General features: G+C 42.3%; 1 protein-coding gene across 10 annotated transcripts in view; it reads right to left on the bottom strand.

Annotated features, from left to right (window-relative positions):
* The window catches only part of DAB1 (DAB adaptor protein 1), a 1,264,232-nt gene that overhangs the window by 56,013 nt on the left and 1,191,671 nt on the right, over positions 1–16,548 (bottom strand). For all 10 annotated transcript variants that reach the window (XM_032297127.1, XM_032297126.1, XM_032297131.1 and 7 more), the window contains one exon: positions 10,870–10,929. In XM_032297127.1, coding sequence (XP_032153018.1) covers positions 10,870–10,929 — 60 coding nt within the window. The remainder of the gene's footprint in view (positions 1–10,869; positions 10,930–16,548) is intronic.

Raw genomic sequence — 16,548 nt, 5'->3', positions numbered from 1 at the left:
CAGATTTCAAACTAAAGGAAAAACCAACTGCTCAATTGTGAATGAAAATTTATTTGCCATAAAAGATGGGAGTTGTGTGTGGGGGGGGAGTAGGGAACAGTTGTCCAGAGAATTCTTGCAATTCTTCACATTAATGGATTGAAGCTTTCAACATGTGCAGCGGGGAAAATGAGTTAAACCTAAGGCAAGGAAAGTCAACCAAATACTGATTGCTAGGGGACAGGGTGTTTGTAGAATGAGATTCAGGGTGGCAAAATGAGAATATTTCTAAGCTTCAGAGGTGAGTGGCTTTTGTGAGATTTGCTGTCTGGGGTTCACAAACGTCTCTTCAACATCCAGAATGAAGAAAGCATTGTGCCAGGCAGAGTTAGGTTTCAGGGATAACTTAGACATGGGCATGCCTGCTTGGAACTCAGTCTAAAGGAGGAGAAAGATGTCCGCAGCTAGTGGGGAGTGCTGGGCCTCATAAGGCGCTCCTTATACAAACCCTAGAAATAGTGAGTAACAGAAGATGAACATGAGGTTGAGTATTAATTCCAGTTAAGGTAAGGGTGAGGAGATGGAGGGCTGTACATTTCCTTTCATCATAAACGCAGTATATTTTATTAGAAATTGTTTAGGCATCTGACTCTGAACAACACAAGGTTCAAGTTCTGGCTCTGCCACGTACTAGACCTTTGTGATTGCAGGTGAGGTTTATAACCTCTTTCAACACCAGTTTCTTTTTTTTTTCTCCCATTTATTTATTTTATTGCATTTTAGGTTTTGGGGTACATGTGAAGAACATGCAAGATTGTTGCATAGGTACACACGTGGCAGTGTGATTTGCCGCCCTCCTCCCCATCACCTACATCTGGCATCTCTCCCCTTGCTATCTCTCCCCAGCTCCCCACCCCCCACCATCCCTCCCCTATTTCCCCCCAACTGACCCCAGTGTGTAGTGCTCCCTTCCCTGTGTCCATGTGTCCTCATTGTTCAACACCCGCCTATGAGTGAGAACATGCGTCAACACTGGTTTCTTTACATCTAAATCACATCTACCTGCTAGGATTGTGATTACCGGGAAAAAAAAAGCTGAATCAAGAGCTGAGGCTGTACATGGCACATAGAAGATGCTCCATAAGTTCTAGCTACTTTTTCTACAGCAAAATCAACCTTAGCTTCTTAGTATGTATGGTTAGTAGCTTGGCACTATACAACAAAGAAAGAAACTCAGTCAAAGGCTGGAATGTCATATCTGATCATCAGAACTTTTATCAATTTCTTCCAGTGAGTCTCCTTTCCAGGGCACAATGGATAGTTCTGATTTCAAGCTCTCAAGAAAGAAACTAAGGAGAAATAGATTTTCTAGGCACATACTGTGGGCCCAATGCTTGTTCAGTGAGGTGACTAGATTATAATACTTGAAAAAGTTCTTTGCATCCAAAGCACTAAGTTTGGAAGGCAACACCATAACTTCTGTGCATTCCAGAGTGAGCTACTTTAAAGTCAAGTTATTAATGGTGAAGACAGCAATGAGGCTTCTGGGGTATCTGACATAGTAGCTGAGATACTGGCAGCAACATATTGAGATAAATATTGACCTACATAATGAATATGGTGACAAATGGAATGTGGGAGTAGATGAATAATTCTAAGGTCTACTAGGGCAGCCCCCCTCACAATATAGGAATCCCTTATAGAACCATCGATTTATTGCTTGAATACTCTTAGGGGCAGAGAGCTCACTACTTGGCAAAGCTGTCCTTTCCCCTGAAAATCAGCTCAGATTATCTGAAATGTTTTCTTATATTTAGCCCAGATGTTCCCCCTCTTATTATACTACTGTGCCCTTCCCCTTAATCGTGAAACAGCCTGTAAAATAACTGGAAGCAAATAACACATACCATCCCTACGTCTTCTCTTCTCCAGGGTTTTATAAAAGCACCTTCCCATCTTCTTTGCAGAAACTGCTTTCACACATATTGCCTGTGAGCCTCACAGGGCTCTGATGTGTCAGTAGTGGATGGCCGCCATTCCCATTTTGCAGATGAGGAAAATGAACCTCAGAAAGTTGAAGTGATTAACAAAGATCATACCCAAAGTGCAGAAAGAATCTTGGGGTCAGGGAGATCTGATCATTTCTTTCAGTTTCAGAATCCATCTTTCATCCAAAGGGAAATCTTTAAAAAATAGAGACAGGGTCTTGCTCTGTGACCCAGGCTGTAGTGCAATTGTGTGATCATAGCTCACTGCAGCCTCAAACTCTTGGACTCAAGGGATCTTCCTGCCTCAGGCCTCCAAGTAGCTAGGACCACAGGCATGTACTACCATGCCCAGCTAATTGAATTTTTTGTAGAGATGGGGTATTGCTATGTTGCCCAGGTTGGTCTGGAACTCCTGGCCTCACGAGATCCTTCAACCTCGCCTCCCAAAATGCTTGGATTATACACATTAGGCACTATGACTGGATGTCATTAAAAGGAAATTAATGTCAAATCCAACTTACGATTCAACAATCTCTGTCTTTCCTATTTGCAACTATGTCAACCATCTAAGAATCTCTCTCTTTTCTTTTTTGTGAGATGGAGTCTTGCTCCATCACCCAGGCTGGAGTGTGGTGGCATGACTGCGGCTCACTGAAACCTGTGCCTCCTGCGTTCAAGTGAGTCTCCTTCCTTACACTCCTAGTAGCTGGGACTACAGAAGTGCACCACCACACGAGCTAATTTTTGTATTTTTGTAGAGACAGGGTTTCGCCATGTTGGCCAGGCTGGCCTTGAACTCTCAACCTCAGATGATCTGCTCACCTCAGCCTCCCAAAGTGTTGAGATTACAGGCATGAGCCACTGCGCCTGGCCTAAGAAAGTCTTTTGAAGGCCAAAAATATTTCTGCTAGAATTCACTGACTGGTTATTAGTGATAATTAGAAAGTCTTTTACGCCTCATACAACTACATAAAAGGCTTTGAAACTAGAAAATTACAAGGTGAAGGATAAAAGATCTTTTTCAGCCAAAAGAATATTACGTGGGGGAATGAAGAGAGGGGAGAAGAAAAGCGCTAAGTATTTCTCAAGTGAAAATGACATAAGTTGCACTAAGGTTTAGGTCTGTGTCATTGAAACAGTTGTCTGTGAAGGTTAAGTTCCACCAAGTTCAGTGCTACGGGGCATGATAGAGTCTTAAATAAGCACTTGAGGGGCCCTGTGAATGCAATGCTCTACTCGAAGACCCACTGTGGGACCTGAATCATGTTCAATGACTAACAGGGTGTAAAAAGCACTGAATAATGAATGCAGTAATGGGACGCTTAGCAGACACCTTCCTCTCCACTCAGGAATGTGCATCTTTAACAGTCACAAAAAAGCCAGGATATCTGCCTAAAGAATATGTCCAGCATTATCAGCTTGAAGAAACAAAGACTACATGTATTTCCCCCTCGTTGAGATGGAAACTGGTGATAAGTCAACCAGCTCTAGACACTGCTAAGTAGAGGAAGTATGGACTCAGCAGTCAGAAAGACCTGGGTGATCTGCCCAGAAGGTACTTCTGTTTCTTCTTTGCTTGTTCAAATCTTGCTCATCCTTCAAGGCTTTGCTCAAGTTATTCCCTCCTTTCTGAAATCTCCCTGTCTCTCCAGCCAGTTAGCATTTCCCCTCAGCAAGCATTTTTGCTTGTTGGATTTCAGAGACCATGACATAAAAATGTACCTATGTGTTTACGGTCACAAGAGAAGTCAGCCCCTGTGCCAAGCCTTCAGCTTCCTTGACCAGAAAAGTAGATGGAATGTATATTTCTAGCAGTGGGTAGGATTAATCCTTATACTGACTCAGAATTCCTAGGAAAGGATGCAGGAGAAAGACATAGCATGACCTTGAGAACAAATCTACTAGAAAGACAGAGACATCGCAGGTCCAAATTAAAATACACAACCAAAAGCATCCAAACGTATTATTTGAGAAAGAAGTCCAAGAAAGGATGATAACCACAGCTGAGCATCCTGGATCAATATGCCAAGAAGGGTTAAAACCAGGGCAAGAATGAATGAATAAGAAGAAGAAAAGTAAAGAGATGGAACCACTTTCCATCTATACCTGTGCCCTAGCTCATCAAAACAAAACTGTGTACCCATCAGTTGATGCACTGAGGTGAAGGAGATCAATAAAAAACAGTAAATTCTAACTTCTGCTGCCCCAAGACTCTGGAATGCTCTGAAACATCAAATTTTCCATATCACTGATTTATCTATGTTGATGGAAGAATGATGATGAGCTGCTGACTGAGGCTCTAAGAGGTTGAGGGATCCTGTTGGCTTTAAGTCCTACAAAAATTTATTCCTGCATACATTTTTTTTTTCCCTGAGGAGAAGATTCACAAGCAGTATCTCAAAGAAGTTGGAAACCTCAAGAAGAGTTACCTTAGAGACAATCTAGAAGTGAATCTTGTTCTCTAGAACCTTATAGAAAAATAGGGGAAAGAAACTGAGTAACAGCCTACAGCACTTGAATTCTTATCGTACTGAGCTCATTCATATACTTTAGCTCATTTAATATTTACACAAAAACTCTAAGGCAGGCACTAACATTAATTCCATTTTACAGATGAGGACACTGAGACTTGGAGAGACTAACTTAAGTACTCACATTCACAAAGCTAGAAAATGGTAAAGCTGAGAGTCAAATCCACGTTGTTCTGATGCCAAAGCCCATATTTGGAACCATTAGAAAATACCGCTCCATGATAAATGTGTTAGAGGCCAGGTATAATGTGTTAGAGGCCAGGTATAATGGCTCATGTCTATAATCCCAATGCTTTGGGAGACCAAGGTAAGAGGATTGCTTTAGGCTAGGAATTCAAGACCAGGGTGGGCAACATAGCGAGTCCTTATCTTAAAAAGAAAAAAAAAATTAGCCAGGCATGATGGTGCATGCCTGTAGTCCTAGTTACTGGGTGGGCTGAGGCAGGAGGATCACTTGAGCATAGGAGTTTGAGGTTACAGTGAGCTATGACTGCAACAATGCAGTTCAGCTTGGGTGACAGCACAAGAGCCTGTCTCAAAAAAAAAAAAAAAAAAAAAAAAGAAAGAAGAAAATGTGGTTAGAAATTCAGCAGAAGTGGCATTGGGCACAGTGGGTCATGCCGGTAATCCCAGTTACTTGGGAGGTTGAGGTGGGAGAATTGCTTGAACTCGAGAAGCAGAGGCTGTAGTGAATCAAGGTCATGTTACTGTACTCTAGCCTGAGCAATAGAATGAGACTCTGTCTCAAAGAAAAAAAAAACACAAAAAAGAAGTTCAGCAGAAGTTTATTGAAAAAAGCAAGTTCCCTAGGGATTCAAGGAAAGCTGAAGACAGAAAACAACACTTTAACTGGATCTTGAATGTTGAACCAAGAAGAAGTTCAGCAAGGGTACTGGAGTGGAAGAGAAGGATGAACAGAGGTTTATGGTGAGAGAAAACAGGGGCTCCTGATGGTCTGAGGTCACTGAGGCTGTTCTGAGTGAAAAGATTCAAGGGATGAGGGCATGGAATTGGGAGGCCAGTTACTAAACGGGCTGTCCTCTGGAATGATAGATCTCCCCAGATAATGGCCGAAAGTAGAGAAAGCAACAAAAACAAAACAGTAGGGTCAAAGAAGAAAGTGTATGTCACATTTCAACAGCTGATTGCCATAATTCAGTAGTGATTTCATACACAGACTGTGGATAGTGCATAGGACCCCTCTTTTTGCCTGTGTCTTTTGTATATTATATTGCCATATGAAATTTTAAGTTCTAAAAAGAAAGTCTGCAGCTAAATGTAGTTTGAGAAATGGACTACGTAACTGCCATCTCTAATTGCATATTATCTAAGACAAGGCAAGGATATAACTGATATGCTCTTGAAATCCGGAAGTTATGGTGGTTTTCAGACAAGAGTCTGGCAAATTCATTGGGCCCAAATCCTTTCTCCAACCTTCTGTGACATGCAAATTGTTACAGGGGTTTTGGGGTAGAAGGACTATACGGATTCTTAATTCTATCAGATTGTGTCCCTACTATTTTATCAGTTACAGGCCTCTCTTCAGGAAAATTAAAGAGTTTTAATGACTTTAAACATTTTCCACAGGGCCCCAGAAGGAAAAATCCAACCCTAGAAAGGATGAAAAAACCAAAAATCAAAAATAACCCTGACAAGGGAGCAAGATGTTTTGTTTGCCTGATGCTTAGTTCCTGGCGTAGGAGGGGAGTGAACGCAGGTGTGTGAATGTGTGGGTTTGTGTTTAGAAGGCCACCTTTTGCTTGGTGATCCAAGCTACGAAGAAAAAACAACACATATTTAGGGAGGCTGCAGGTGGAAAAGGGCAAGAATGGTTAAACACAAAGTGGAAGAAGGGCCAGGCAAGAGGGCTTCTTTGAGAGCAAACACTGTCTTAGTTTGACACAGTGTCTGGCCCCAGATGGTAAAAGAACTTAATAGACAATAGATTAGCTTTGAGTCTATAGGCATTCATTTGTTCATTCATTCCTCACACAATTACTCATTTGTCCATTTATTTTTATTCATTCACTTACCACTTGAGCAGCTACTCTGTGCCGATGCTCACTGTAATCAGGACATGAATATGATATGATTCCTGTACTCAATGGACTCGCAATGCAAGAGATATGGAGTAAAAGTTACCACTCCTGGTGACTAGTTCAGTGCAACAAACATTTAGTAAGTGTCTATTAATTGCTAATGCACACTGGGTGATCACTGTTATTAATCTAGTTAAACACTTGGAACTCAGTGAATTTGGTTTTCACATCATCATTACATAGCTGAGAAGGCCAAAGACGGAACAGAGCAAAGGACTCACTCAAGGTCACATAGCTGGTAATGAAGTCAGGATTCAAATCCCGCTATCTCTCATAGGTTGGGTTACTACCACAGTTGTTGATGGGAACTATAGTTCAGGCACTGTGCTAGGTGCTGAGATTACGAAGCTCCACAAAATATGCTCTCTGCCAAGGCTTTTGAGGAACTCAAAGTTCAACGGACCACATGAATATGTTAAGAAAAAAATGACAATCCTTTAGGATCATTGCAAAGAGAAGTATTAGAGGTAGCCCAGAGAGACTGAATACTCTGTTTTGGGTAGGGAAGCCTTTCCAGAGAGGGTGTGTAATTCCCTAGAACAGTTGCCAATACCTGGCTCAGTGAGAATCGTTTGCTAGAGCACTGACTGAAATAGCAACACGTGGATATGTTTTCATGTTATCTAATTCACATCTTCTGTTAAGGGTTTTGCATAAATGCCTCCTTTAATCCTCCAAACAAAGCAAAGGTAGCATTATTTTCTTTTTGTAGATAATAACATAGAGGATCAGAGATGCAAAAAGCTACTCAAGGACTTTCATTAAATGTCTGTGGTAAGAACTACACCCAGATCTCATTCTGAAGACCAGGCCATTTCTTTTTGGCCTGATTGGTGATTTCCTCAAAAACAGCTCCAGGTGGAGTCTCTCACCTGGACTCTGTGCAGACCTAAGCCTGAGAAAAATGAAACCAGGTGGAACCTAGAGTAACAGGCCACTGGACAGTTTCCCTTCTTATGGGAAACTTGTGAAAGTCTCATGACTTTCTGGAAGCTGCTTAACATACGCTAATTGAGTTATCTCTCGTACTTGTCTTTCTAGCTAAGGGGATGGTGGTGAAGGAGCAAACGGTGAGAGGCAAGGATTTTCAGAGTACACAGGTGCCCTAGGAGTGTACATTCATCAGAGAGGCAGGTCTACTAGGGGAGGCCCAGAGGGCAGAAGATCCCAGAGCAGGGAGGGATGTGTGGTATTTTGTATCACCTTTGGGAGGCTTAGGCAAGTAAGATCAACTTTCCAATACATATACTACTCTGTCCTCTAATTATGTTCAATCATCTTTTTTGGCAGATAAGAACACTGCATCTCAGAGGCAAGGAAATTTATCAAAAGTCTCATAGGTAGGAAGATAAGGATCCCAGATTCCAACTGCAGACACCTGTCTCTATACAATAGCCTGAGCATTTTACTTCCAGCCTCTCTTAGACTTTTGAAAATGTTGAAAATAGCTAATTGAAAAGTCATTATTACCATCAGTCAGTTCTAGGACTCTGAGAGAACAGTGGGTTGGGAGCCACAGCATGCCACTCAGGCAGCCCAGATATTTTGCAAGCAGAATTTCAAGTGCATTTCCTTAATCGTTATTTTGGAGTCAGAAATACAGGTACTTTCTTAATTCTACCAGGTATTTTCATAAATTCCTTTACAGATAGAGGCATTCCTGTATGTATTAAATATTCCTAAAGCACCTGTGTTGCACCTGGCTCCCGAACACCAGGCCCTGGGCTTGCATCCGGTATTACAAGGACGCCAGGACATTCAGGGAAGTAATAGGGAAGAAGTACTATTAACAGAGGAATGATATCACAACAGCAGGGGTGATTTTCTGTTGCTGTTCAGAGCAAATGTCCAGAAAGTCCCCTTAAGAACACAAAGCTTGAAGTAAAGTTGGAATGCTGGGGGAAGGCTGCAGAGTGGGGAGGGGTAAAAAAAAAACAAACCAGATGATTTCAGTAAGACTGGACCAGGAGGAGGTAGATTAGATACACAGGCTGGAGAGGGGACCTTCAGGCAGTCTGCCTGTGTATCTCAGGCAAAGAAGCTTGGATTTTTTTTTTTTTTTTCCTGGAGCTATTAAGCATGGAGATGGTGTGGCCAGAAATGTTAATAAATTCAGAAAAGCCAAGGCAGCAAATGGAGCATGTTTCTTTATGTATCTAAACCTGTTAGGGGCAAATGTGGCAATTCAGGCACAAATTGAATCGTGGAGAATGGTGTCATGGGAGCTGCACCAAATTGAAACACGAAGAGCAGTCCAATGTCTCAGTAACAAGGAGGCCTGATGAGGTACAGAGGCCTCAGGAGAAAAACCGCTGTTTCTCAGAGTAGCACAACACAGAATAGGGTCCCTAGACTTGGGTTTTTGCAAAGGGGCCTGCATCTGGATATGCTTTTTCATTAAAACAAACACACATAGGTTTCAGAAGCCATATTTAGGTGGGGGATGGTGGTTTCAAGATCCTGGAGGAGTGGGTGAGAGAAATGGACACTGATCAGAAAGAAGTTTCCCTAAAAGAAAAGGCAGAAACGGGCAGGCAAGGATGAGAATGGATCAGAAAGACTCCCAAATTGGAGAATACAGAATCTCAGGTTTGGAAGGGACAACCAGAGCTCTCCTGTCCATCTCCCTATGCAATGTGTGAATCACTCTGGTGATCTTTCTGATAAGTGGTCTGCAAGGCTCTGCTTGCATAGCTCCAGGGATGGTGAGCTCACTCCGAGGTGCTGGTCTACCCCTGAGCAGCTCTGACTGTGGGAAGGTCAGCCTCACTTTGAGTTGGAATTGACTTGTTTTTTTCTGTTTCTTTTTTTTTTTTTTGAGACAGAGTCTCGCTCTGTTGCCCCGAGTGCAGTGGTGTGATCTCGGCTCACTGCAACCTTTCCCTCCTGGGTTCAAATGATTCTCCTGCCTCAGCCTCCTGAGTAGCTGGGATTACAGGCATGAGTCACCAGGCCCAGTTAACTTTTGTGGTTTTAGTAAAGACAGGGTTTCACCATGTTGGTCAGGCTGGTCTTGAGCTCCTGACCTTGTGATCCACCTGCCTCGACCTCCCAAAGGGCCGGGATTACAGGCGTGGGCCACCACGCCCAGCCTTGGAATTGACTTTATTATAGTGCCACCCGCTGGTCTCAGTTTCAGGATTTGGCTGACACAGAACCATGTAATGCCTTTTCCATACAGTGACCTTTGGAGTCCCATCTCATATCTATGGATTCTTTTATCCACGCCAAACATTTCTGTATTCTTCAACTGCTCCTCATGGGATAGAGTTTCACATCCCCTTGTTAATCTCATCGTGAAACATGCAAGGTTGTCTTTATGTCTCTCACAGTGTGGGGTCCAGAACAGATTAACAGTGTTCCAGGTAGAACCATTTTAGCCTCACAAGAGCTCTGTCAGGGACAGCGCTGAAATTGTTGAGGGTCTACCTGACTTCAAAGCACCTTCTCTGTCCACACATTGTTGAGATGAATGAGGTCAATAGTGACTGAACACACTAGGTCCTTGTCTGTGGGAAGGTTACATATGCCCCCTGCCCAAGAGCCTTCACTGGCTCCATAGAACTGCCTGAATCATGTATAGAAGTTGCCTTCTGTGTGCCAGTTGGAGGTCCTAAATATGAGTTCTGGCACTTCAGTGGTTTGGAGCAGTATCACAGAGCTGGGAATTTCTGGTTCTGTTCCAGATTCCCAGGAGTCCCCCCAGCACATGGGGTCCAGATACACTGGACCTTGGTGTCCTTAATGTGGTATGCTTCTTGGGTTCTCCACAAGCCCCCTGCACATGACCTTTTCCAAAATTTTCACCCATTGGCTGAACTTCTGTATACCCCAAAAGCCCTGGCCAGCCCTTCTCCCATTGTCCCTTAGAAACTTCTCAATCACTTTCAAATTAGATGGGCATCTCTCTTTCCACAACAAAAACACTATCCTCCCCTTGACCACGTATAATAAAACCACGGCCGGAGACTTTTGCCCTAGAACACCTGTGACCTTGAAGCCCTTGGATAGAGTTCTTTGCATGATTCAACTCACTCCCACTCACAGGACCAGACCTTCATCCAGACTGGCACCCTTTCCTCAGTGCTACCATTTCTGCCTCATGGCTCCTTCCTCTAGCCCACTGAAGAGTCCCCAGCATGCAGATCACAGCAGAAACATGTGGGCCATGACACTCATCCCAGGAAAAGAGTTTCCTTCCACAGACTGCAGACAAAGCCTACTGTGAATCCAGGTTGCAGAAACGTGGCAGTAGAGAGGAGATGTACTTACACTTACAGGTTGGCTTTTTGGCACATCATAAACACCTTCCTTCTTTTGGCTGGTGGGAACCTATGAAAAAATTAAATTCGGCACAGTCAAAACACTCTGGTACTGCAATTTCAAAGAACAAAGCAACCAGACTTCACCTGCAAGCTAGCTAAGGGTACCTGAGAATAACCCCTGAGACAAGCCTATGGGAACCTGCTCTGACTGTGAAAGTATCAGGCCAGGCTTCCTCCCTTAGGGACATCAGATGGGGAGAGGGAGTGGGCATCATTTAACAAAGGTTTATATTACAGGTCATCTCTGCCATTGGGCTCCTCGCAGCATCAAAGACTAAAAACCTGCATAGACTTCAGAAGTCACGTGGTGAAAACAAAATCCTCATTTCCTTAGGCAAAAATGAGGCCCAGGGAGGTGCTATGCTGTTCCCGAAGTGATTAGAAACAGTGTGTCGCTGAGCTTAAACTGTTCAAGGCTGAGTCTGAGATCCAGGCTATTTTAAATATAGCAAATATCAAAATCCTAGCACAAAGCACAGCGTCTATTGGGATCATATACAAGCCATCTGATAAATATGGAAGGTTTTCATTGAAGAAAGGGGCCTATGAGTGGTATGGAAAGCGTGGGCCTAGTATGCAGAAGATCTTGAGGGCTTTTAACATTAATCTGTATCTTCCGTCCTTCCCTTACGCGTCCATCTGGTCTCACTGTTGTGAGCTAACTGTGACAGCCTGAGCAGGCCACAGAGCTCCTCCGAGCTTCGCCACTATCAGCTCTGCCTCCTACTCAGGTTATTCCGAGGATCGAGGGAGAAAATGGATATTAAATACACAACACTATTAGATACCATAATACTGTAATGTGTTTGAAGAATTACTTTAGCTACTGACACATTATATAAATATATATGAACACATCTTATGATACTAACAATATGGATATGTTGAATACTTTTCAAATGAGTCAACCAAGGGTTTTTACTGAAAGATTCCAGATTGGAAGCACTCATTAGCTGTTCCTTTCCCAGCAACTGTCACAGCTTAGCTCACACCCTCATTGCAGGCCCAGCCAGCAGTGGTTTTATAATGGTCTGACAACATGCCTTTCTTTCCATCATACTGGGAGCTCTTAAAGAGCGGGCATAGTACCTAACACCCAGTAGGCGCTAAGTGAATGTCTGCTGAGATATATGACAAACATATTATAGAGGAATGTGGGGAATAGTGAAGGAAAAGTATCTTTTAGGTTTGAAGTAGCTCACTATACCCTTGTTCTATAAGAAGTAAGAATTTGAGCTTATTCTTTAGGTCCCTTTGACATTTTTCATCTTATTTAACTTAAAATCTTTGCAATAACTCTAAGAAATTGTAATTACCATCTCTACTTAACAGGAGAAAGTGAGGCTCAGTGATGTTAGAGACTTTGCCCAAATCTTCAAGGCTGGTAAGTGACAAGGTTCAAATGCAGCTCTTTCTGGCAGCCAGACAAGACATCTATCATTAATAATGTGAGCTAACATGGACTGGGTGCTTCCTATGTGCCAGGTGCTGTTCTAAACACTTGTGTCTTACATTCTCATGCAATCCTCAAGACAAGTCTGCCAGTTAAGAACTCAGCTGGCCTCATGTTGCAGAGGAGAAAAATGAGGCCTGGAGAGGGTCCTGCAGTCTGTGAATGGGGAGCCAAGAGTTTGAGCCCAGGGAGTTTGCCATTTGACCGCTACACTATTCAGACAGCTGTTTCAAGTAGGCCTTTCTTTAACATGACATCCGGCATTCCCAGAAGCTCATGTACACTCTTGCAGAAAACAGGACTGAGTGAGCATGGCTGTGTTGGTGGTACACATCCAGAGTTGTTCTTGCAAGCTTCACTGTGCAAGCAGCCAGCGAAGAATGTCATTTCTTCGCTCCTGATAACTGAGCTCCATCTAAAAGAAATCCTCTAAGAATGCCTACAGAGTCCTCGTTAATGAGGGCCAGTAAATTGCCAGCCCTCACTTTTGTTTTTACAAGCTCACCCTTTACTGAGCAAAAGGAAGAACATTCTGTTGCCCGTAATTCACTGCTCACTATGGGCACTTAGCACAGTTGAACTGCAGCTGCCTCTCAATTATCCCTGCAAACGGAGAAGAAGCGGTGGAAAGGATAAACCCAAACTGTGCATAATTGAAAAAGCTTTTCTACTTGGCTCTCCCGTGGGTGAGATATCAATCTGCCTGTTTGTCCTTTAAGATTTATCTTAGCTGGGTACCTTCTTGGAGGCGTTGCCTGATTCTCTAGGCCTTGTTTGGAGACTTCCCCTGTACTCCCGCAACCTCTAGTGCATTCTTTTATTAAAAAGCAAAAGTTGCTAAGTACGTATTATGTGTCATGCATCATGCTTTGCCTGGGACAATGATGGTGACATGACAGATATGGCCCCTAATCTAACAGAGCTTTTTGTCTTATTGGGGGAGATGGAAAAGTAGTCAGACTACTGAAATAGAGTATAAAGCGTGCTTTATCTCATCACGAGCGTTATTGCACTACACTGTAACTGTTCCAGGGGCTATAAGCTTGCTGAGGACAGGTCGGACATTTTATTATCCTTGTATCCACAGGTGTAGATATTGGTGAAACAAAGAAATGCCTAATCGCCAAAAATTCAGCCCATGAGTGCTAAGGTGCATGGTCCTGGCTCTCATCTCTGCCTAGCTGTTCCATTCTGTTCACACAAAAGCCTTCAGTAACACAAAGTTACAGAGACATAAAAGTTTCAGATCAAAAGGAACCAGAAGATGATTCCAAATCCTGGGTCTGCCACAGACTACAACTCAGAGAGTCACTTTTCTCTCTGAACTTCAGTTGCCCCATCTGCCCATGGTGAGCATCTAAGGGGACTGTCCATAAACTTCTGAGGGTGGGGCCATGCCATGGTCACTATCCCATCCCTGTGCTGGATGCATGTGAGTCTCCATGTGTCTAGTCATTCATTTTTTCTATAAATAATGTTTTTTTTGTATGAACAAGTAAATAGATGTTAAATTACTCTAAAAACAGCACATTACATACTGTACACACAGAAGACACTTTTATTTTGGCAACATGTTAATTAATAGTGTAGAGAGGCAGTTCCAGGCTTTGTTGCGTAACATTTCCTGGAGACTCATCATTTTAAAATAATGATACTTGAACTACTGGATGGTGAACAGTGGTTTTTGAATGAATGAACTTGGAGAATGCCAACGTGGAAAGCTGAAATCTTGCTTATATCAGAAGCCTGATAATGTACTGAAGAATACTAGATTCAGAATCAGAGGTTCTGACCTTGTATTCAGCATCTAAATTGGGGGAACTTGATTTTCTTATGTTCATAGTGATAGTCATTGTGGCTGTTTTTCCTATGTCATCATTAATGGAAGGATCAAAATTAAGTGATGTGTAAAAATGTTTTGTATTGGGAGGATGATAACTTTAATACAGCTGATAACTTTCTGAGGCATGCAAAGCAAAAGAAAATTATTATTATTAATATAGTTGGGAAAACGAAACTACTCAAAAAATCTCCAAAAAAAAGAAGTTATGTTTACTCAAAAGCCTCTGCCTCCCTTTTGTTGGAGTTATAAATAGGAAAGTGAAGCAAGCTTGAGGATTTCTGCTAGGCTCTCCAACAACATGTGGTGAGCAAGTTATGTTCTATTTCACTTAAAACATGATCATAAGACACTTCAACAGCAACTGAAACTGACAACACTCAAGGAAGGAGGGGGAACTCACGTTTACACAGAACCTACTATGAACCAACTGCTCTCCTCCTTGTTTTATGTTTTCACATCACTTCTAGGAGCAGAGAATATATTATCCCCATTTCATAGCCCAGGAAATTGAGATACAAAAATCATGTTCTCCACTTAAGGTCACCAAACAGCTAAAGGTCTCCAGGACTGTCTGCCTCACTCCAGAAAACAAGGAGGTGAATAAAAGCTGAGACCACCAGATGGGCCAAGCTGAAGTATAACAAACACTGCAATTCAAGAGAAATAGCTAAGGAACACTTACAAGTCATCAAAAAAAAAAAAAAAAAAAAAAAAAAAAAAAAGAATGAGGTTCCTAATAGCAGCCCCTTAAAAGCCCAGCCTTATCTTCAGGCCCAAGAGCTTATCTCTTATTACGTAAATTGAGCCCCAGCAGACTGGCAAAGCAGGAGAAGAGAATGACCAGAGGTCTTTCCAATAGAAGGAGATAAAATATTCATTCCCTTAAATGGTAGCTTCCTGTTAATGATGGACAGATGGGAAGATCTGGAGGTCAGAGCTGTTAAAACAAGTGTGATTTTTAGATAGTGACTTGAAAGGGACATAGAATCTAATTGTGAAACTCAGAATCAGGGGATTTTGAGCTGAGAGCAGCCTCAGGATTTATTTCTTTATTTATGGAGGTCAGAGGGACCTACAATGGGGGGTTCTACCTCTTGCTAGCTCTGGGACCCTGGGCAAGATACCTATCTCTGTGAGCCTCACTTTCCTTATCTGTAAGGTAGGAATAATGAATCAAGCCACATGGGGTTGTTGTGAGAGCTAAGATATTGCAGGTAAACTCCATTCACAGAGCTGGTCCACCATCAACGCATGTGTACACACAAATTTTCCCACCTCCACCATTTCTGAGTCTTACTGTACCGTAAAACAAGCCAACATGCTTCTCTAGAAAAATCAAAGTCCTATGGTAAGGCACTAATTGCAAAAACAGAAAGGGGTTCTGCCTGAGAGAGCCCTGGGTTTTACCTGCTTATTTTACAGATGAGTAAACTGAAGCCTAGAGAAGGAAAAATACTCGACAAATTAATGGCTAAATTGGTACTTGTACTAAGATACTGAATCCACACAGCCAGACTCCACATTCTGTGACCCATGATGACACTTCTTTCCATCCTACACATGAGTTTGTGAGTTAGGGAAAAATTGTTCACCTATTTTATCATGAGGGAAACTGAATCTGAGAAGGTAAGCGCCTTGCCCACTACCACTTAGCCAAAGGTAGTTGGCAAGAGAGCCTGGACTACAACCCAGCTCTCCACCAGCTAAAGCAGGTCTTTCCAGTACACGAGGATGTCTCTCTCCCCACCCCACCTCCACTGCAGTCCCACAGGGCTCAATAGGGACCTGCCAACTATAGCTAAGTCTGGATTCAGAAACTGCTAATATTGCAAAGCCTCTTTTATTTAAAAGGAGCCCTCTCTTCCTAGGATGACTGGTTAATGGTTTTTTCTCCTCATATTCAGTTACTGTAAGGTTGTATATACTTTAAAATCTGACACTGAGGACAAATGCAACTTTTCCTATTAAAGATACTTGGTAAGCCATGACTTTGAACAAAACCTCAAAGGACAACCTCATATTTGAATGGAATCCAGATGGATTCAGTGGAGAGAAATACTTAGATTATTATTCGACAAGGGTGATTGAAATCAAGTTGTTGGTAGAACATTATATTTTAGTCATTTAGAATTCCATGCATTTGATAGAAATTGGAAATATGTTTTACTTTTATTATGCAAGTAATACACACCCAAGGCAGAATAGACCACTCAACTAACAAAATTAAAATCACTTATTAAATACATTAAAATCTTTTCTTCTCCTATAACGTTTCTATTTCAAATTGGGACTACAATTCTAATGAATGAAAAGTTGCAGGTCATCATATC

This window comes from Sapajus apella, unplaced genomic scaffold (genome assembly GCF_009761245.1).
Source record: "Sapajus apella isolate SASKATOON/1434 unplaced genomic scaffold, GSC_monkey_1.0 scaffold36, whole genome shotgun sequence".
Taxonomy (NCBI): Eukaryota; Metazoa; Chordata; class Mammalia; order Primates; family Cebidae; genus Sapajus; species Sapajus apella.
The sequence above is the reverse complement of the archived record's forward strand: the minus strand, read 5'-3'. Positions and strand labels throughout refer to the sequence as shown.